Genomic DNA, 23915 nt, shown 5'->3' on the forward strand with positions numbered 1-23915 from the left:
AAGAAACACACTTCACCGTTAAAGGTTCACACCAGATTTTTCCCAGAGGTTCTCAATGACTATTAATATGTTTTGGTGATATAAATTTATTTCACCATTTAAAAGGTCATCAGAGGAACTGAAGAGATAGGTCTGGGTGAAGCACTTGCCTTGCATGTGGCTGATCTGCATTTGATTCCTGACACCCCAGATAATTTTTTAAACACCACCCAGAAGAGATCTCTGAATACAGAGCCTGGCATAAGCACTGAGCATTGTCAGTGGTGACCTCCAAACAAACAAAAATTTAGGAAGTGACGTTTATAACAGACCCATAATTCTTCCAAGGTGAAAGGAATTTTGATATAATGAAGTCTCAGAAGAATAATGTCATGAAGGAATATCTTGTTGAGACCAATTATTAGACTTCATCTGCCTCTGTACCCAGGAGAGGTCATTGCCAGCTTGCAATGTTAATTGCTCTGATTAATTGCCATTGGCCTCCCATTTTCTTTCTTAGATGTGATGGAGCAGGTTCAGGAACATTTAAGGCTTCTTTTTTCACAGTAAGATGATTTCTGGAGTTTCAGTGAGTCAAACATCATTAACAAAAGATTGTTGACTCCCCTCAAGTTAACTCCCTAATTCTCTTAGAACATTCATGAGGATCCCCTCAAAGCAGTAAAAGAAACATCTATTAGCCTTTTCTGAATCCTGCGTACACTACAAGTAAAAGAACCTGGATCACAGGAAAGTAGAACTTTGAAGAATTCTTAGGTGAGTTATTAGACACTGATTGGAAGAATATAAGCACCTATGAACTAGAAAGAAATCAAAATGTGTACAAATATCTCAGTATCATTGTCCTTAAATTTTAAATTTTATAGGGGTCCTTTCCATACCTCATTTAGCATGCAAATGTAAAGCAAAATCTGTTGAAGGACAGTGTCATAGCATAAAGTGGATCTACACTGCCTCTAACTCGTCTGTTTAAGAAAAAAGAACTAAGAATCCAGGAGCTGTGAATTATTTTAGAGTTCTGTACTACCTTATCAATTCTATTCCTTAGTGGTCTCAGAAGATTCTCTGGGTTCCATCCAGAATTGAGTAGCTCTGTGTGTCATCTATTACGGTGCTAGGCTCTAGAATAAGAAAAAAGAATCAGTCAAGAAAATGGAACACTTGCTTTTCTGAGAATAATCTTGTTTGTACTAAAGTGTTCAAAAGAGCTCTTCAGACTTTGCTTCCTGGCCTACAAAATTTTCACCATTCAGACAATTAAATATTAGAAAGGATTACTGGTCTTTCCTAAGAAACAAGCGCCACTTTTCATGTTTCTTTTTCATCTTCTCCTTATTCTCACCCTCCCGCTCTCCCCAATAACTTCCCCCTATCCTCACCCCTCCTCCTCTTCACCCCTCCTAATCAACCTCCTCCTTCTCCTCCTGCTCCTTCTGTTCTTCTCCTCCTCTTTGTCCTCGTCCTTTTCTTCTCCTTCTCCTGCACCTCTTCCTTCTTTTTCTCCTTCTCCTTCTGATCCTTCTTTTCTCTTTCTCCTTCTCCTTCTCCCTCTTCTTCTTCTTCTTCTTCTTCTTCTTCTTCTTCTTCTTCTTCTTCTTCTTCTTCTTCTTCTTCTTCTTCTTCTTCTTCTTCTTCTTCTTCTCCTTCTTCTTCTTCTTCTTCTTCTGCTTCTGCTGCTGCTGCTGCTTGTTCTGCTTCTGCTTCTTCTTCTTCCTCCTCCTCCTCCTCCTTCTCTTTCTCCACCTCCACCTCCTTCTCCTCCTCCACCTCTTTCTGCAGGGTCCGGTGGAAATGAGTATGGAAAGATGAATAAGTTATATCAATAATTATGTGATGGAAAAATGAAAGATGAATCAACAGCACCTGTATCTGAAACAAAAGAAAATTTTGATGAAATATATGATGAACTCAAAGTAAAGGTGAGCTAAAATATGTGAAGTCAAAAGTTCTTAATAAGAAATCATGAATTTTGCATGATTTGGAGAACAAACATGGTCATTAGACTTACTCAGATTAGGAACAGTGTCGTTGGTTCCACATAGTTCTTTGAATATGGTTCTTTTATCGGTTTTGCAGTTTTATTCAGTTCAATTGCTGTAATTATTTATATTCTACATATAAGCAATATGCATTGTCCTTCAGTATAATTATGTCCTTTCAATTCATGACTCATTTCTCAGGATAATCAATTCAAGATCCATCCATTTGTTTCAAAATGTATTTTATCGTTTTTAATGAAAAAACATTCAAAAAATAATATGCACCAACTTCTAGTACTGACCATCTGTTGATAGATATATTGGTTGGCAGTTGCAAGTAATGCTCTTATTAGCATATGGATTTAATAAATGTATTCTTACATGTTTAATAAGTGCCTGAGAGTAATACTATGGAAACATATAGAATTTCCATTTCAATATTTTTAACTCCATGATATTTACCACAGTGGTTGTACGAACTGATATCATGCTCAACAGTTTACATTAACCTCAATTGTGCACCAGAATTCACTTTTCTCCACTTCTTCGCCAAGAATGATTTCAATATTTGCCTTATGTGATTCTCACAGATGTGAACTGATATACTGTAGTTCACTATTTGGTTTTCACTTCCTAATAAACATACAGAACATTCATTTCATGTGTCTGTGGAGAAGTGTGTAAGTTTTATGCCAAAATTGATTTGGTTGTTTTGTTGTAGTTGTAGCTCTTTTGTATCCGTGTGATAAATTTATACACTCCCAAAACGTCTAAAACATTGAAGATGATTTATGAAATGTACAGATTGACACAATATTAGACACAAGGATATAAGTATAAGACTATACTCAGAGTCAGCTACCTGGCTAGAGAAAATAATGAGCATTCTGTTTGGTTTTTCTTTGTTGGGTGATGAAGTGAAGTGTTTGCTCACACATGACAGTGATCAGAAGTTACTCCTGGCTCTGTGCTCAAGGATCACCCCTAAGTAAAACATATGATTTCAAGGATTTGTCCGATGTTGGTCATGTTCAAAGCAAGTGTCTTTCCTGCTACACTCTCTCTCTAGCCATTTGTTTGGTGTTTTGAGTCTGAATATTTTCTTTCATCTTTTCTTCAACAGATGTCTGAAAGCATCTCTAAGGAAGGATATAGAAACCACACCTCTGTGGCCATGTTTGTCCTATTGGGACTCACAAGTGAAAAAGATCTACAGTTCATTCTCTTTCCTGTCTTCCTAGTGATCTACCTGGTGACCGTAATTTCAAACCTGGGTCTGATCATCCTAATCAGAATGGACTCTCACCTGCACACACCTATGTACTTTTTTGTCAGTTGCCTGTCGTTCATAGATATATGCATTACGAATGATGTTAGCCCAAAGATGCTTTCAGATTTCTTTAAGGATAGAAAGATGATTTCCTTTGTTTCATGTGCTACTCAGTATTTGGTGTTTGCTTGGATGGGTCTGTCTGAGTGCTGCATCTTAGCCACCATGGCCTATGACAGATACGTGGCCATTGGTAACCCTCTGCAGTACTCAGCCATTATGAACCCTAATTTCTGTTGCAAAATGGTTACTGCAGTCCTTGGAAGTGGTTTTATTGGTAGTTTACTTGAAACAGTGACGTGCATTAATCTTTATTACTGTGGTCCAAATGTCATTCGACATTTCTTATGTGACTTACCCCAGATTGTTTCCTTGGCTTGCTCCAATACCTTTGTTTGCCAAGTCATGATTTTTCTGGTGGCTCTGCTATTTGGGTTTGGTTCTATGCTCTTTGTCCTTTTATCCTACACTTTTATTGTAGCTTCTATCCTGAAAATATCCTCAGCTAGAGGCAGTCTCAAGGCCTTCAACACCTGTGCCTCCCACCTGGCAGTTGTCACCCTCTTCTATGGCACATGTCTCTCTGTGTACATGAGTCCTAATTCTAATCATTCCAAGAGTCAGGACAAGGTTCTGTCAGTGTTCTATGTTAATGTTATTCCCATGCTGAATCCTCTTATCTATAGTCTGAGGAACAAGGAGATCAAAGAGGCTCTTAAAAGGGTGATGAAGACGGCAAGATTTTTATCTCAATAGAGTAATACCTAGTAGGGGGTTTTAAGACATATAATAAAGGTAGTGTAAGAATTTATAAGTGCCCTATTGTCAGTTATAATAACAGTCAGATAGATATAATAATGAACAATCCTGTTTTCTTACTCCTTATGACATCATTCTAAGTGGTGAGGTAATGTCACCATAATTGAAATTGGTTTGAAAAATTTGTTTCTAGGAGCCCAGATTGATAGTACAGTGTGTAGGGTACATCCTGGCATGCAGCAACCCAGTTTTGATACCCGGCACCACATAGGGTCCCCTGAGCACCACTATGAATGATCCCTGAGCACAGAACTAGAAGTGAGCTCTAAGCAACTGGGTGTGGTGAATAACTTAAATAAACAGAAATAAAAGCTTGTTTCCATGTTCTAATCCAAGATCAAGGCCTACGTAATGAGACTAGAAATCCTTGTAGATATATGTAAAGAAATTAGAAGCTCAAGATGCCACACAGATTGTTGTTTTCATCCCTGTTTCGCTTTATTTATTTATACATTCATTAAGGATTTATACATCTATAAAAATAGAACAAAATAAAGCATGTGAAATTATTTTTAGACAATAAATGAATGCCTAATACATCTATACTGCAACAAAGAGAGTGACTGTATGTGTGTATCTGATAAAGATGTAAGAGAGAGAGTGAGAAAGGTTATATCAGGCAATTTTTTAGAAATACACTACATTTAGCAGTCACATGTTTCTTTCCTTTATTAACTAATGCTTTTATATTGAAAGACATTACAATGATTTATAAACATTTTTATAGCTTTACTTCACAATCACTAAGTGTAGCTTTAATAAGTATTCTTATGTATGTGGGACTTAAAGATACATCAGTAAGGTGCAACAAAAAGAACAAAGGCAACACAATCGAAGAACTGAGCAACACAACGGAGATGGTGGCTTGGATCGTTGATAGCAGCAAATTTGGGATTTTGAGGAGGAGAGGTAAGTGCACAGGGCTAAGTGTTGTGTTGACACATTTGCATTGGAAAGCATTCACCTGTAATAAAAGTATTGTAAATCATAAAACATCAACTAAAGTAGACATAAAAATAAATATACATTTTTAAAATATTCTTATAATTGGGCTCTCTCATATAACAAATTTCTAACTTCTGTATCTCTTTTTTTAAAAAAATTTATTTTATTGAAACACCATGTGGAAAGTTACAAAGTTCTCAGGCTTATATCTCGGTTATACAATGCTCAAACACCCATCCCTTCACCAGTGCCCATATTCCACCACCAATAAAAAAAAAACAAAACAAAAACAAAAACAAAACCAGTATACATCCCACCCCTCACCCCCCATACCCCCCATGCGTGACTGATAATTTCACTTCCTTTTCTCTTTACCTTGATTACATTCCAGATTTCAACACAAAACTCACTATTGTTGTTGGAGTTTCAACACAGACTCACTAATTTTGTTGGAATTTATCCCCCAAGAATAAAGCTCTATTGACAAGGAAATATTTGATAATAAGTTTTCCACTGATGAGAATGAAGAGATAAAAAGTCACGTGGCAGCCTTAGCAGCCGCGCGGTTTACAATTTCTGTATTATAGTAATTAAGTCCAGGGAGATTTAAGATGGAAATGAATCATTTCCCTTCCTGGAACAGCATGGAGCAAAAGCTTAGTTCACAGTCTGCATACATGGTTGCAAGCACTCGCTGGAACCCCAAGTCCTAAAGCTGTGTCTGGTTCCTGCTCGTTCCACATCCACGCGGCTGTGCAAAGGCATGGCCACCTGGACGAATCTCGGCCGGAGCCTGAGCTCCGGCCCAGGCCTGAGACTGCCCAGGTGTCCCGCGGCAGTTTCAAGTTCAAAGCACATTTCTCTTTTTTGGTTTTATCTAGGTCCAAAAATTATCAATTCCCTTCCCAAGATTATAGAAATGTATATGTATGCAATGTTGTAATGCTTTTTCACGACAGCAAGACTGATCACACATCGTTTATGAGAGAAATTATAATCTATAATTTAGAACATTCAATTTGCCAAATATTAAATCCTTACCAATATTCCAGCTTTTTTTAATTAATGAAGCTACATTAGGGCACAGATACAGATTTACATATTCTCGTGATTGTGTTTCTGTCATGCACAGCTTGAGTACCCATCCATTCCACCAGTGCCCGTTCTCCACTGATGACCCCATCATCCCTCCAACCCCCATAATCCATCTCCCCACCCCGCCCCTCTGGCAGGGCATTCCCTTTTGTTCTCTCTCTCCTTTTGTGTATTGTGATTATCAATGGAGGAATTGGGTGACCATCGTGTTCGGTCTATACTCTGCTTTGAGCACCCCTCTCCCATCCCGAGCGTACCTCCCACCACATTTTCCTTGGTGTTCCCTTCTTTATCTGAGCTGCCTTTCCCCCCAGCATTTGAGGCCATTTTCCAAGCTTTGGAGCAAATCTGGTACTTATTTCTGCTCTTCATGGGTGTTAGTGTCCCATTCTGTTGTTTTATATTCGCAAATGAGTGCAATTTTTCTGCGTCTGTCTCTTTCTTTCTGACTCAATTCACTTAGCATGATACTTTCCATGTTGATCCACTTATATGCAAAGTTCATGAATTCATCTTTTCTAACAGCTGCGTAGTTTTCCATTTTGTAGATTTACCAAATTTTCTTTAACCTATCACCTATTCTGGGCACTCGGGTTTTATCCAGATTCTGGCTATTGTAAACAGTGCTGCGATGAATATACAAGTGCAGATGTCATTTCGAATATACTTTTTTGCATCTTTGGGATATATTCCCAAAAGTGGTATTGCTGGGTCAAATGGGAGCTCAATTTCAAATTTTTTGAGCAGTGACCATACTGTTTTCCAGAAGGTTTGAACCAGTCGGTTTTACCACCAGCAATGTAGGAGGGTCACTTTCTCCCTGCATCCATGCCAACAGTGGTTGCTTCTGTTCTTTTGGATGTGGTCCAGGATCTGTGGTGTGAGGTGGTATCTCATAATGTTTTGATCTGTACCTCCCTGATGATTAGTGATGAAGAGCATTTTTTCATGTGCCTTTTAGCCATTTGTATTTCTTCCTTGAGTAAGTTTCTGTTCATTTCTTCCATTCCACTTTTTTTCATTTATTTTTGTTGCAAATCAAATTTTACTGTCATAGTACATTATCAATGTTTAGAATACTTGTCAATTTGAACTTTATGTCCTTTCTAATGACTTGTATTTTAAATTATAATTGGTTGTGTATTAATATACTCTTTCATCTCAGGGAGAATATTTATATTCATAACATATGCAGTGGGTACTCTATATTATAAAACTGTGCATGTCCTCTAACATCCTGACTGCATCCCTCTATCCTCAAATGTATTTATCTGCATCCCTCCATCCGCAAATGAATTTATCTTGTTTTCTTTACAAGCTGAAATCTTTACTCTCACCCTCTTAAAAGATAAAGGTCTACCTGACCTTGTTACCTTTTGATAGGTATTTATTTGATCCTAGTATATTTCAATAAAGTAAAAGTAAATTAAAAATAATTTACTAATATTTTTATGATTTATGTCTCCATGGTCCCAGACAGGTTGCCTTGTCTAAATCTATACCACAAAAATTGACTGTTTCTGAGGTAAATTATATCTCTGAAATTTGTCCAAATTAGCCTATAATATTCTACCGGCCCCCATTTTTATTCCATAGGTACAGTTTACATTCATGGTTATCTGCAGGCAAGAAAGGCAACACATTTTTTCTTTCTTTTTTAATGAATCAGCTTGAGGTACAGTTACAGATTTGCAAACTTTCATGCTTACAATTCAGTCATTCAATGTTCACCACCAGTGCCAATTCTCCCTTGGGATCAAGACAATACATATTGAACAAATTGCTGCATATTGAATGGTGTGCTGAAATATTTAGGAATTTCTACAAATACCATTCCATAGACTGAGATTATATCAGCAATAAACTTCTTTTGCCAGTCTTATTGAGATATAGCAACTGTGTCAGTGAAATGGATACAATATACTGATTTCATATCTGTACATATTGTTAAACAATTACAATGTTACAAATTGTTTTACACTATAATTTATATAGCTATCATGTTTTACTCATGTATGATGCAAATGTGCATAGATTTATACAATATGATACAATTTTTGGTTGTTTGGGGACCACGTCACTGGTGCTCAAGACTCACTTCTCTGTACTCAGAGATCACTGCTGGTGTGCTCAGGGGATCTTCTGGGTGCTAAAGATTGAATCCAGATAGGCTGCATGCAAGGCAGACGTTCTGTCCCCATGAGATACCTGATCTGTTGTTGACCCAAAAAATTCATCTTTAGGGCATGGCTGTATTAAACTCATAAAAACCCACTTATGTGGAGAATTTACAAGTGGATTTCTATAAACTGCACGTTACCTTTGCTTCACAAGAGAACCACATCTTATGCACTAGAATTATTGATTTGTAATGAATGGCACTTTTTTGTAGTAGTTAGCTAACTGGCAAAACCACTTGCTGTCTGCCTTCTCCAAAAATTAAAATTAAGAAGGGGTGGTGGGGAAGAAGAGAGTTAAACAAATGGGGGCACATACTTTGCATGTGGAAGGCTCCACTTCAATCCCTGGACCCCCATGGTCCATTGTAAACTCAAAGTTTTGAGTCAGCAATAGTACTTGAGCTATTTTCTGTGTGCCCCACTCAAAAATAAAACTTAAGCATACAGAGTTTCACTACTGTCAAATATACATGTGGCCAAACAAAGATATTTATAAGGACATATTCTGACTCTTTATTCCCATGAAATGTATTTAAAGATGATGATAGAGAAACCAGCATAAATAAATGATTAACTAAATTCAGTATAAGAACCCAAAAGGGTTGTGTAGGCAAAAAAAAAAAACCTGTACTTTCTTACCTTGCCCTATAGTCTAACTTTTTTGCTTTGTTTAGCTTCACAGATACGACAGAGTGTCCTGGACAATACAGTCTTCCTACAGAAGCATTTGTTGTTCATTCTGGCACCAATTGGCCCACACCCCCACCATTCTAAAAATGTGCTTCATTGTTCTCCTTCTCTACAAAAACACTTCTTTTGCCCCTGCAAGGCAGATGGTTACTGGGAGGACAGAAGTTCAGCATCACCCAACCAACCTATTTGTTGCCAACAAAGCTCTTTCTCAAACAATCACCTGATCAACTGACCCTCTAACAGCAGTAAAACAGACTCTTGCAGTCACCATAGCCCCACTAAAACCAAAGCATGAGGCCTGATTCCTTTATATAGTAAAGATTGGCTACAAAATATAAGTTTTAAGAAGAGTGTCACAGTGAACTGAAGACTACACAGAGAAGTGTGCAGAAGGGGGTTCTCATGTGTAAGGAGCTGGGAGATGGCTTAAAGGATGGGAGTGCATGCCTTACACTTGCCAGGTGCCCAGTTCTGTCCTTGGTACTGACCATCTTGTAGGTGGGCGGTAACGCTGTCTTTTGAAATCCTGTGGAAATCCAGTCTGTAACAGCTCTCGTCAGCGGTTGTCTCTAAATCACATTCCGTGTACAGCCCATCAGATTTTTGACATCTTTGCAAACAGACAACATCCTTGATTCTTGACTGTCGATGGAGATCAGAACTCAGGATTCCTACTCTCAATGGGGTGAAACTTGATTCTCCAAGCATTCCTCTTTAGGATTCCTGTTTTCAAGGGCCCAGGTCTCTGAGGCGGATGTTATTGCAGGAAGAACTGGGGAGTCTAAAAGATGTGCCCAGAGCCACAGATTCTTTGTCCTCTTATCCATTTCTTCCACGATGTTGACGCCTTTCTACACTGCTCCCTTCCTCCTGCACAGTTCTGGCAGCAAGTCATTCCTCATGTTGAATTCTCAACCCAGGTACACAGAGCTGCTGCATTTGGAGATGTTTGTTCCATTGTGAGCAAATGGAACGTCAGGAAATAGTTCGTTTTTCATGAACATTGTTTTCCTGAGATTCAGCTGCAGTCCGACCTTTCCACACTCGCGGTCAAAGTCAGCCAGCATTTCTGCCGCTTGGCTAATGTTTGGTGTTATTAGAATAATGTCACCAGTGAGGCAGAGGTGGTATAGTTGCCCACCCCCTATCTACACTCTAATTCCTTCCAGTTCCAGGCATCACATGACATTCTCTAGGTTGGCACTGAAGTGTTTTGATGAAATGGTATCACCCTGCTGAACACCTCTCTTTACTTCAGTGATCACTTCCTTTTAGAATGGTGAGATCCTGATGGTGAATCCGTAATACAGCTCGTGGGGGATCTTGATGTACTGAGTTTGAACGCCCTGTTTGGCTAGGGCTTCGATGACTGATGACTTCAGTCTCAACAGAATCAAAGGCCTTCTTTAAATGGAAGGACATTAGACAGAGCAGCATCTTGAACTCTGGTGAAACTTCAATGAGCTTGGTCACTGTGTGGAAATAGTTGATCGTGCTAAATCCTTTTTGGAACCTGGCTTGCTCACATGGTTTTCCTTTGTCTCGTGTTCTGCCTATTTTATTCAGGAATATTTGAGTGAACAACTTGTAGATGATGGATAACGGGCAGATTGGGTGATAGGCAGGTTGAATGATAGTTGCCGATTTCATGTATGTCTCCCTTCCTGTGTAACAGAATGGTCCTGCTGGTTTCTCATTGGGATTGAACCTTGCATACGGACAGGCAGTGTGTGAAGAGCCGAGCCAGTGTATTGATTAAAACAGGTCACAGATTCTTCAGGTGTTTTGATATGACCTCGTCTGGACTGGGTGCTATATGTGTCTTTACCAATGAAATGGTATATCGGTTTTTGGAAGGGAGGACATTGGGAATGACAATCCATCCTGTGGAATTTAGTATATGGGCAGGTGGATGTGGCTGTCGAAGATTTCTCAGTAGAAGTTGTGAATAATCCTCCCCATTGCCCTTCTGGAAGATGTGATAGATACATCAGAATGTCAGAGGGCAGTCATCTTGACTCTTGTATTTGGCAAATTACAGGTGGGCATTGCGAATACTTTTCCTGGCTTCTGCTGCATCGGCCAACACTGCTGCTCTTCTCTCTGTGAGTTCTTACTTTATCACTTCTCTGCACAGCTTTGCGAGCTCAGACATTAGCTTGTGATTGCCTGAGGCTCCTGCCAAACCACGTTGACGAATGAGCTCCAGAGTTTCCAAAGACAGGCGTCTGTTTGTGGCTTTCACACTCTCAGCATTCATCGTGCCATCATGGAGCTTATTTCTAACCCAGGATATATTAATTAATAGAACTTAAGGCATTTCCTATGCTTATGTGCATAAAATAAAAAATCAAAATTTAAGTCAAACGTTTTTAGTTAAAAATCAATTTTGATTGAGGTTTACTTTCATCAAAGTGGTTCTTGTATTCATACTTTGCTTTGAGTTCATCTGTAGAAACGTAAAAGCACAGAAAGATGAGCTTATCCCCTCCCATTGTCAATGACTTGTAAATCATTTTCAAAGGAGCATGCATTATTCATCACAAGTATATCAAGTTAATTTGGGTTTTGTTGAGCTTATTTGTTATAATTTGGTTGGAAAATTTAGCATGTAATTTTTTATTGCATCAATGAGAAAAGATCTCAACAAAGTTTGCCCTACTTCTTTTTAAAATTTATTTATTTATTTTTTCATTTTGATTTTTGTGATTTCATTTTCTTTTTTTAATTTATTTTATTCTTTAATCAGTGATTCACCATGAGGGTACAGATACAGATTCACACATTTTAGAACTTGTTTTACCCTCATAAAATGTTCACAAACACATCCCTCCACCAGTGCTCGTTTTCCATCACCAATTAAACCCAGTATCCTTCCCCCCAATCCCATCTCCCCCCCACCCCACTCCACCCTGCCTGTGTGGCAGGGTACTCCCTTTTGATATCTCTCTCTCTACAATTGGGTATTGTGGTTTGCAATAGGGGTATTGAGTGGCCATTGTGATCAGTCTCTAGTCTACTTTCAGCACACATCTCCCTTCCTGGGAGGGATCTCCAACCACATTTTACTTGGTGTTCCCTTCTCTATCTGAGCTGCCTTTTTCCCCAGCATGTGAGGCCAGCTTTCAAGCCATGGAGCCAACCTACTTGTACTTATTTCTACTATTCTTGGATATTAGTCTCCTATTCTGTTATTTTATATTCCACCACCACATACTTTATGTAGATATTATTTCGGGAAATGAACTGAGAAACTGCACTGCTTGCTACTTGCCTAGTAAATGAGATAAGTTGTGGAAGAATGTACTCCTTTTAGGAGGAAGAAATGAGAAAGCATCTATTCACAGCATTTTTTTAAATGATAAACATTGCAAAGCATCTATCCATAGGTTACTAAGGAATGAAATATCACAATAAACCCTACTGGAAACATAAAGTCATTTTAAACCAGTGATAATGCTTTAATCTTAGAAAATGTTGTTATCATATTGTTATTTCTCAGCCAATACAGACTCTATAATTTATGATTAAATCTTAAATCAAGTTTTCTCTTTTTTATTAAGAAATCAGCAATTTCCCTCTTGCTTAAAAAATTTATTTTGGGGGGCCGGAAGAATGGTACAGCAGTAAGGGGATTGCGTTTCACACAGCTAAACCTGGTTCGAAACCTGGCATCCCATATAGTTCCCCAAGCACCACCAGGAGTAATCCTGAGTCAAAGCCAGGAGTAACCCCTGAGCATCACTGGGTGTGACCCAAAAAGAAAATAAAAACTAATTTTGGTTTTGTTTGATTTTTCTTAAATTATTCTTAGTATAAGAATCATTTCTCAGGGGCTGGAGCAATAGCACAGCGGGTAGGGCGTTTGCCTTGCACGCGGCCGACCCGGGTTCAATTCCCAGCATCCCATATGGTCCCCTGAGCACCGCCAGGAGTAATTCCTGAGTGCAGAGCCAGGAGTAACCCCTGTGTATCGCCAGGTGTGACCCAAAAAGCAAAAAAAAAAAAAAAGAATCATTTCTCAAACAGGTACCTCGGATCCCTGCGTGCTCCACTTCCATCCAGCCCGGCCTCCCCAACCTCCACCGCCTGGGGCTTCCCGGCAGCGGGCATTGCCATCGCCTGAGCCCTCTGTGCCTGCGTCACCATCGCCGGTCCCCTCCAACAGGTCCTTGTGGATCCACTAAAGCGGACATTAACTCCAGGACTGACTGGGGGTGTGGCCTCCACGGAAGGGGGCGTAGCCTCATCAAAAGTGGGCGTGGCCTTCTGTGGAGCTGGTGGCTGCTCATGCTGCCGCAGTTATATCCTCCACTCCCAGCATCATGGACTCCCTCTAAACCTTCATTATCTAATTTTGTGGAAAGCGTTCTGGCCACCTCAAACACAACACGACAACAGAAAACTACAAAACGAGAATCCATAAAATAAAAGAGAAAACGACACGAGGAAATGGAAACATACTCCTTGCTCATGGATAGGAAGAATAAACATTGTCAAAATGACAATACTCCCCAAAGCACTGTACAGATTCAATGCGATCCCTACAATTATACCCATGAAAAACTTCAAAGAAATGGAGCAAACATTCCTGGAATTTATATGGAACAATAAAAGCCCACAAATAGCTAAAGCAATTCTTGGGAAAAGGACAATGGGAGGCATCACCCTCACCAACATCAAAATCTACTATAAAGTGGTAATAATCAAAACAGCATGGTACTGGTCCAAAGGCAGATCCACAGACCAATGGAACAGGGTGGAATATACCTACACACAACCCCAATTGTATGAACATCTAATCTTTGATAAGGGAGCAAGGAATGTGAAGTGGAGCAAAGAAAGCCTCCTCAACAAATGATGCTGGCATAACTGGACAACCACTAGTAAAAAATGGGTTTAGATCTCGACCTATCACCATGCACAAAATTCAGATCAAAATGGATTAAAAACCTCAACATCAGACCAGGATCCATAAGGTACATTAAAGACAAGGTTGGCAAAACTCTCCACAACATTGAAGCTAATGGCATATTCAAAGATGACATGCCACTAACCAACCAAGTGGAAACAGAGATAAACAAATGGGACTATATTAAACTAAGAAGCTTCTGCATTGCAAAAGATACAGTGACCAAAGTACAAAGACAATCTACACAATGGTAAAGAATATTCACCCAATATCCATCAGATAAAGGGCTGATATCAAGGATATACAAGGCACTGGTTGGAATCTACAAGAAGGAAACTCCCAACCCCATCAAAAAACAGAGGATAGAAATGAACAGAAATTTTCTCAAGGAAGAATTATGAATGGCAAAAAGTCACATGAAAAAATGCTCTGTGGGGACCGAGACCCTGGGAAAATGAGAACTTAGCCATTTCCCGAGACAGGGAGTGCCCACCAAGATACTGTATTCTGAAACAGACATCCTGTACCAAGGGCGAAACCCACAAAGATGACAGGCATATCATGTTCCAGTCTGCTGATCCCCCTTACGCAAATGCCCCGCGAATGCCCAGCGTGATCCACCCTGGCCCCCTTGCAAAAGCCTTGCCCCTCAGCCTATATATTCTGTATACTTTCCTTCAATAAACAAGACCTTGAAAACAGTTCCTACTATGAGGCTCTGGAAGAGGGATGAGGGGGAAAAAAAGGAAAAGGAAAAGGGAAAAAAAAGAGTTATGTACTTGGAGCATTGTGGCTACATATCTCTTCATTCTCAGCAATGGAAAACTAATTATCAAATGCTTCCTTGGTAGTAGGGCTGTCTTTCTTGGGGGGAAACTCCAACAACAATAGTGAGTTTTGTGTTGAAATATGGAACGTAATCAAGGTAAAGAGAAAATGAAATGAAATTTATCAGTTATAAGTTGGAGGTGGGGGGGCGGGGGTGGGGGGTATACTGGGGTATTTGGTGGTGGAATATGGGCACTGGTGAAGGGATGGGTGTTTGAATATTGTATAACTGAGACATAAGCCTGAGAACTTTGTAACTTTCCACATGGTGATTCAATAAAAATATGAAAAAATAAATAAATAAATAAATAAATAACTCCCGACTCTTTCACAGTCTGACCTCTGATTTAAATCACTAACTTATAGCCCTCTTCACACTTGAAGCTAAAATGTATTCACATAGTCTAATGATTCATTTCACTCTTAAGTAGATTTACTTTCATCATCGTCAACAATTCCCCACAGCCTAATAATCATTTATTATCTCTAATCTTCAAGGGAAAAGGCAATGAGTTATTTTTACATCTTTGATATTATTAATGAATTTAATGCACTCAACATTTCTTACAACAAGACCTTAATGATTCACCTAACAGTTCTGGTAAAATTTAATCTTGTGAGTTCTAACTCCTCAGACTTCATGGTATAACCAGATAGTTAAATATAACCAAGACATTGTTCACTGAAGGCTTCTGAGAGTAACCCACCCTGTCAGTACTCTGAGTACTCAAGTCCACAGTCTTTTGATAAGTGAAGTTTGGTTCACATAACTTTTTTTCAGAAGCTATCCAACCGGGGAAGATAAGGTCTCTAAAAGCTGTGGGGTTTGTTCTACCACAATTAAGAAAAGATGTGGGAACAAAAAGAAAAAATAATTAAAATTTTATAGGCTGAAACATTTTCCCTTGGGCATAGAGGAAGATCAACTCTATAATTGGTCCCTTGTTGAGGCTACAAGAGATTCCTATCACAAGAGTGTAATCTCTTGAGACATTATTATATGAAGATAAAACTTCCTTCAATCTTAAAAGTATCCTGTGGCTAAAAATCAGAGGTAACTCCCAAGATTATAATGAACATAATAGCAAAGTATAGAAGTAATAACTCATCGAACCCATCTTCCTGGCAAAAGCACCAGGAAATAGCATAACATAGTCAGTACTAAATCAGACTTTCTTCAATAGAGGAAGTCTCCGCCCTCAGCCTTCTTTCTTTGAATCACTTGTTTTACTTTCAGCTGGAATGCCTTAGATGAACCAAGTTCAGAAACATTAGAGGAAGCTGGAGTAGAGTTGATCAAATGAAGTCCTTTGTTTTTTCTCATGAGTAAATCTGTATGCTTTGAAAAGTAGGAGAGTGAGAATGAGATAGAAGAGATAAATGACTGTGAATGGAGGATGAAGATCAGGGGAAAAGAGAGAGGACCGGACAAAGTGTTCACTGTCACTGTCATCCCGTTGCTCATCAATTTGTTCTAGCAACACCAATAACGTCTCTCATTGAGAGACATATTGTTACTGTTTTTGGCATTTCCAATACGCATGGGTAGCTTGCCAAGCTCTGCCGCGTGGGCTCCATACTCTTCGTAGCTTGCCGGGCTCTCCGACAGGGGTGGAGGAATTGAACTCCGGTTGGCCGCGTGAAAGGCGAACGCCCAACCTCTGTGCTATCGCTCCAGCCCCAGACAAAGTGCTCATAAACATTAAACATATAATAAGCAAGTCTCCCCAAAATACATGCCATATTTTTTTCAATCATCACTTTCAATACTTTTCCTTCATTGAACTTTCAATTAAAAAGTGTGCTTGTACATATGTACACATCTGTAGCACTGTAGTACTGTCCTCCTGTTGTACATCAATTTGCTCGAGTGGGCACCAGTAACGTCTCCATTGTGAGGCTTGTTGTCACTGTTTTTGGCATACTGAATATGCCATGGTAGCTTGCCAGGCTCTGCCATGTGGACGGGATACTCTTGGTAGCTTTCAGGTCTCTCTGAGTGAGACGGAAGAATTGAACCTGGGTCAGCCCCATGCAAGGCAAACGTCCTCCCTGCTGTGCTATAGCTCCAACGCTGTACACATATGTACACAATGTAAACGCACACATTGTATGTGCATAGATATTATGTATTTATACATGTATGAGCTACAGAGGAAGACAATTTTTAAGTCTTTTACTACTCACAATAACAGTTTTCTAATCTTTATTTAATTATTCTGACCATCAATACAAGCTTAGTGTTGATAAAAGGGTGGGGGAAGTGAGTCTCCTTTGCTTGTTTTCTTATTTTAAAGTTATCTGTTTTTGCCATTGAGTGTGGACTTTTATTGTACTGATTTTGTTACATTGAGGTGTTTTCCTAATCTGCCTTGTTTCTTGAGTTTTTAAAACATGAGTCAGATGATTGAGTTTTGAGAATGTTGAATTTTGTCAAATTATTTCTGTATCTGTTGAACATGCAACTTTTTCCCTCATTTTTTTTATGTGGTACATAAAATGAGTTGATTTGCGAGAGTTGAAGCATCTTTGTTTCCTGGAATAAATCCTCAGGATAGAGAGATAGTACAGCAAATGGGGCGCTTGCCTTGCATGCAGCCAGCCCTGGTTCACTACATTTGGTCCCCTAAAGCTCCACCAGGATTGATTCCCTAAGAACAGACCCAGGAATAAATCCTGAGTATCACCTGATATAACTGAACAATAAAAAGAAACAACTAAGAAATATATCCCACTAGTTCTTGATGCTTAGTCATTTCATTGTATATTGAATTAGATTTATTAATATTTCCTTTATTGTATTTACGTGTTGTTTGTCATACAATTTTACATTCTTATGGTGCCTTGGTCTGATTTTTGGTATCAAGCTGCTTCTTCCTTCAAAAGTAAGTTTTGAAATCTTCCTTCATGAAAGTTTATTTCTCTGACAGTCTTTAAACCGATGTTTGATAAATAAAAACTAAAGTAAAGTGAATTAAAACATCATATATGCCTTAAAAATTTAGAAAAAGTTAACATGATGTCATAAAGATATGAATAGTGAAGAAATGTCAAAACATTGGTAAAATATCAAACATGTAATTGAGAGTAAAAAATGTATGTCATTACATTGGAATCCATATATTATGGGTAGTATGAAAAGTCAAAATAAATTCACTATCTCCTAAATTTGAAACTACATTCTTGCCCTCAATTGTCTGGACTTTCTCATCCATGTAATATGTGCTTTTACGATGTGTCTAGAGAAAGAAAAACAAGATCTTGAGGAGGAAGGACATACCTTATACCTTTTGTTAATGTCTGATGCTGCAAAACAAGAATTACTTCTGTTCATTTGGAGATTTAAGAGTGGATCATAATCAGTTGTAAAAGTTCTCCCATTTGTACTTGGGGAAAATTGACTATTTCATTTAAATGTTTTTTTCCCCCCATCGACTCAGTTTTCTATCTTTTCCCTTTTGTCTCTGCCCTTCTTCCACCTTTTTTCATTCCCTGTTCTTACTCTTTCATAACTGTAAAGAAAATAGTTGGAATCACAGGATTCAAGAGTAATTTTTGTTTCTTTCTCACTACTGCAAATCCCTATAAGTATATCTAAATATGATAAATCTCAATTAGCACAATGGGTAGGGCATTTGCCTTGCACGCTGACGACCAGATTTTGATTCCTTTATCCCTCTCAAAGAGCCCGGCAACTACCAAGAATATCTTGACCACACAGAAGAGCCTTGCAAGCTACTTGTGGGTATTTAATATGCCAAAAATAGTAACAAGTCTCACAATGGAGACGTTATTGGTGCTTGCTCCAGGAAAATGCATGAATAGCGAATGACAAGGCTAACGGTGCTATCATTGAATTACTATTTCCTGGAATACCAGTTTAGCATTATACATCTACATCTGTGTAGGTGTCACCATAACCCAATTAAAGAAACAGAGTGGGGCAGGGAGCTATTGTATAGCCCGTAGGGTGTTAGCCTTGCATGTGACCAAACTGACTGCCCTCCCAGTGCTACATAAGGTCCCCCACGCCCCTCTAAAAGTGATCACTGAGCACAGAGTCAGGAATAAACCCTGATAACCCAGGGATGTGCTGCCAAAAAAAAAGAGAGTGATCAATTCCTAACAGGAGAGAGAAAAGCAAAGATAATAAGGGAACATCAAGTGGTCAAAGTCATCAAAACTGATGAAATTGTCTAGAGAACTGAGCTCTCATGGCAGGAGGGATGCTTAGAACTCTGGGGAGGGAAGTGGGCTCTCCGGGTATTATGTTTTCAAGAAAAGGCTAAGTAACAGTTTTATAAATCTAAGTACCTAACTAAATTAATTTAGATTATTTCATTCTTAAATAAAATATGATGATTTTATTCATAATTTAATGAAATGTAATTTTTTATTTTATTTTAAAATTATCTAAACTTAGTTATATGCTTTAAAATAATAAATAAATATGGTAAACCCATATAATAAAATCTTAAAGCCAAAGAACTGTTTCAAATGAGAATGTGGAAAGCTACGATTCTCTACTGAAGAAACACACTTCACTGTTGACGGTTCATAGCAGATTTTTCCTAGAGTTTCTTTGATGATTATTAATATGTTTTGTGATATAAATTTATTTCACCATTTAAAAGGTCGTCAGAGGAGCTGAAGAAATAGGTCTGGGTCAAGCACTTGCCTTGCATGTGGCTGATCTGCATTTGATTCCTGACACTCAAAATCCCATAAACACCACCCAGCAGAGATCTCTGAATATAGAGCCCAGCGTAACCTCTGAGCACTGCCAGATGTGGCCCCTGAACAAACAAAAATTTTACAAGTGATGTTTATAACAGACCCACAATTCTTCCAGGGTGAAAGGACTTTGATATAATGAAGTCTCAAAAGAATAATTCCAAAAAGGAATATCTTGTTGAGACCAATTATTAGACTTCATCTGCCTCTGTACCCAGGAGAGATAATTGACAGCTTGCGATGTTAATTGCCCTGCTTCGTTGTAATTGTCCTCCCATTTTCTTTCTTAGATATGATGGAGCAGGTTCAGGTACATTTAAGGCTTCTTTTTTCCACATTAAGATCAGTCCTGGAGTTTCAGTGAGTCAAACATCATTAATAAAAGATTGTTGACTCCCCTCAAGTTAACTCATTAATTCTCTTAGAACACTGACAAGGATCCTTCAAAGCAGGAAGACAAACATCTATTGGCCTTTTCTGATTTCTGAGTACACTACAAGTAAAAGAACCTGGATCACTGGAGAGTAGAACTTTGCAGAATTCTTAGGTGAGTTATTAGACACTGCTCTGAAGAATATCAAGGACCTATGACCTAAAAAGAAATCAAAATGTGTACACACAACTTGGTATCATTGTCCTTAAATTTTAAATTTCATAGGGGTCCTTTCCATATCTCCTTTAGCATGTAAATGTAAAGCAAAATCTGTTGAAGGACAGTATCATAGCATAAAGTGGATCTACACTGCCTCTAACTCATCTGTTTTAAAAAAATAACTAAAACTCAAAGACCTGTGAATTATTTTAGAGTTCTGTACTACCTTATCAGTTCTATTCTTTAGTGGCCTCAGAAAGTTCTGTGGGCGCTATCCAGATTTGAGTAGATCTGTGTGTCATTCATTGCCATGCTAGGCTCCAGAATAAGAAAATAAATCAGTCCAGAATAAATGGAACACTTGCTTTTCTGAGAATAATCTTGTCTGTACTAACGAGTTCAACAGAGCTCTTCAGACTTTGCTTTCTGGCCTACAAAATTTTCCCAGCTCAAACAATTTAATATGAGAAGGATTACTGATCTTTTTAAAAAACAAGGACCACTTTTCATGTTTCCTTTCCATTTTGTCCTTCTCTTTCCCCTCTCCCTCTCCCCAACACCCTTTTTTCTTTCCTCAACCCTCCTCTTCCTCACCCAAGGTTTACCTCCACATCCACATCCTCCTCCTCCTTCTTCTCCTCTTGTCCTCCTACTCACCTCCTCCTCTCATCCTCCATCTCTCCTCCTGCTCATCTAATGCTCCTCCTCCTTCTTTTTTTCTTTTCATGCCCCTCCTCTTTTTCTCCTCTTCTTCTTCTTCTCCTTCTCCTTCTCCTTCTCCTCCTCCTCCTTCTCCTTCCCTACTCCTCTTCTCCTCCTCCTCCTCCTCCATCTTCTTCTTCTCCTTCTCCTTCGCCTTTTCCTTCTCCTTCTCCTTCTCCTCTTCCTTCTCCTCCTCCTCCTCCTCCTCCTTCTCCTCCTCCTCCTCCTCCTCCTTCTCCTCCTCCTCCTCCTTCTTCTTCTTCTTCTTCTTCTTCTTCTTCTTCTTCTTCTTCTTCTTCTTCTTCTTCTTCTTCTTCTTCTTCTTCTTCTTCTTCTTCTTCTTCTTCTTCTTCTTCTTCTTCTTCTTCTTCTTCTTCTTCTTCTTCTTCTTCTTCTTCTTCTTCTTCTTCTCCTTCTCCTTCTTCTTCTTCTTTCAGCCATGTCAAAAACAAAAGAAAACTTAGGCATCTTTGAAAAAAAAAGTGAACTAAATATATGATGAACTCTAAAAAAAGTTTAGCTAAAAATATGTAAAATTTAAATTTCTTAATGAGAAGTCATAGAATCTGGCATGATTTAGAGATCAATCATGGTCATTAGACTTACTCAGATTAACAACAGTGTCATTAATTGCATATACTTTGTGCACAAGGGTTTTTGATTGATTTTGTTTTTTTTTAGTTCATTTGCTATTATTATTTTTATTATACATATGAGCAATATGCATAGTCCTTTAGTATGATTATTTCCTTTCAATTTATGACTCATTTCCCGGGATAATCAATTCATGATCCATCCATTTTTTACAAAATATATTTCACCTTTTTTAATGATAAAGCATTCCAAAAATAATATGAACAGCTTCTTGATCTATCTGTTGATGGACATTTAGGTTGGCATTTGCAAATAATGTTATTAGCATATGTATTTAATAAATGTTTTCTTACATGTTGAATAAGCGTCTGAGAGTAGTACTATGGAAACAAATGGAATCTCAATTTCAATTTTTTTATCTCCATGACATTTACCACAGTGGTTGTACCAACCGATATCACACTCAACAATTTACATTAATCTCAATTGTGCACCTGAAAATATTTTTCTCCACTTCTCTTCAAAGAATGATTTAAATTTTTGAATTATTTGATTATCACAGGTACGACTTGACATGCTGCAGTTAACTTTTTGGTTTTCATTTCCTAATTAGGGATATAGAATATTTTTTCATGTGTCTGTAAAGAAGTGTCTAAGTGTTTTCCCAAATTTAATTTGGTTGTTTTGTTGTTGGTGTTGTTGTACTTGCTGTTGCTCTTTTGTAAATGTGTGATAAGTTTATGCATTCCAAAAGGTCTCAAAGATAGGCGATTATCAATGGAACGTACAGTTTGACAAAATGTTAGATACAATGCTATAAGTACAATACTATACTTAGTGTCAGAGCTGGCTAGATGAAAATAATAATCATTCATTTTTGGTTTTTGTTTGTTGGTGAGGGAGTGAAGTATTTGGCTCACAAATGGCAGTGATTAGAAGTTAGTCCCTGCTCTGTGCTCAAAGATCATCCCTAAGGACCACATGTGCTTTCAGGGATTGATCCAATGTTGGTCATGTTCATAGCTAGTGCTTTTCCCTCTGTACTCTCTCTCTCTTGAGCCCTCCATTTCGTATTTTGAGTCTGAATATTTTCTTTCATATTTTTCTCAACAGATGTCTGAAAGCATCTCTAAGGAAGGATATAGAAACCACACCTCCGTGACCATGTTTGTCCTCTTGGGACTCACAAGTGAAAAAGATCTACAACTCATTCTTTTTCCTGTCTTCCTAGTGATCTACCTGGTGACCCTAATTTCAAACCTGGGTCTGATCATCCTAATCAGAATGGACTCTCGCCTGCACACACCTATGTACTTTTTTCTCAGTTGCCTGTCGTTCATTGATATCTTCTATACGACTTCCGTTAGCCCAAGGATGCTTTCAGATTTCTTTAAGGATGGAAAGATTATTTCCTTTGTTTCATGTGCTACTCAGTATTTGATGTTTACTTGGATGGGTCTGTCTGAGTGCTGCCTCTTAGCCACCATGGCCTATGACAGATATGTGGCCATTGGTAACCCTCTGCAGTACTCAGCCATTATGAACCCTAACCTCTGTTCCAAAATGGTTACTGCTGCCCTTGGAAGTGGTTTTATTAGTAGTTTAGTTGAAACAGTGACTTGCATTAATCTTTATTACTGTGGTCCAAACATCATTCGACATTTCTTCTGTGACTTACCCCAGATTGTTTCCTTGGCTTGCTCCAATACCTTTGTTTGCCAAATCATTATTTTTCTGATAGCTCTGTTGGTTGGGTTTGGTTCTATGCTCTTTATCCTTTTATCCTATGGTTTCATTGCAGCTTCCATCCTGAAAATATCCTCTGCTAAAGGCAGTCTCAAGGCCTTCAACACCTGTGCCTCCCACCTGGCAGTTGTGACCCTCCTCTATGGCACAGCCCTCTCTGTGTACATGCGTCCTACTTCTAATCATTCCAAGAATCAGGACAAGGTTCTGTCAGTATTCTATATTAATGTTATTCCCATGCTGAATCCTCTTATCTATAGTCTGAGGAACAAGGAGATCAAAGAGGCTCTTAAACGGGTGATGAAGAGGGCAAGATTTTTATCTCAATAGAGTAATACCTAGTAGGGGGGTTAAAACATATAATAAAGTTAGTGTAAGAATTTATAAGTAATCTATTGTCAGTTATAATAATAGTCAGGTAGACATAATAATGAATCATTCTGCTTTCTTACTCCTTATGTTATCATTCTTAGTTGTGAGGTAATATTATCATAGTTGAAGTTGGTTTTAAAAGTTTGTTTCTATGAGCCCAGATTGATAGCACAGTGTGTAGGGCACATCCTGGCATGGAGAACCCCAGGTTTGATATCCAGCACCACATATGGTCCCCTGAGCACCAATACGAAGGATCCCTGAGCACAAAACTTGGAGTAAGCTGTAAGCAAGTGGGCGTGGTGAAAAAAATAAATAAATAAATATAAAAAAAAGCTTGTTTCCATGATCTAATTCAAGACCAAGGTCTAAGTAATGAAAATAGAAGTTCTTG

General features: G+C 38.5%; 2 protein-coding genes across 2 annotated transcripts; both read left to right on the top strand.

Moving 5' to 3' along the window:
- Positions 1-1841: 1841 nt before the first annotated feature.
- Positions 1842-4065, top strand: LOC101549073 (olfactory receptor 1440-like). The gene is made up of 2 exons (XM_012935867.2): positions 1842-1919; positions 3103-4065. The coding sequence occupies exons 1-2, from the start codon at positions 1842-1844 to the stop codon at positions 4063-4065; spliced, it is 1041 nt and encodes a 346-aa protein (XP_012791321.2).
- A 920-nt stretch (positions 4066-4985) lies between these two features.
- Positions 4986-23479, top strand: LOC101549608 (olfactory receptor 5A1-like). The gene is made up of 3 exons (XM_055143785.1): positions 4986-5037; positions 19806-19825; positions 22517-23479. The coding sequence occupies exons 1-3, from the start codon at positions 4986-4988 to the stop codon at positions 23477-23479; spliced, it is 1035 nt and encodes a 344-aa protein (XP_054999760.1).
- Positions 23480-23915: the final 436 nt, after the last annotated feature.

Source organism: Sorex araneus, chromosome 6 (assembly GCF_027595985.1).
Source record: "Sorex araneus isolate mSorAra2 chromosome 6, mSorAra2.pri, whole genome shotgun sequence".
Lineage (NCBI taxonomy): Eukaryota > Metazoa > Chordata > Mammalia > Eulipotyphla > Soricidae > Sorex > Sorex araneus.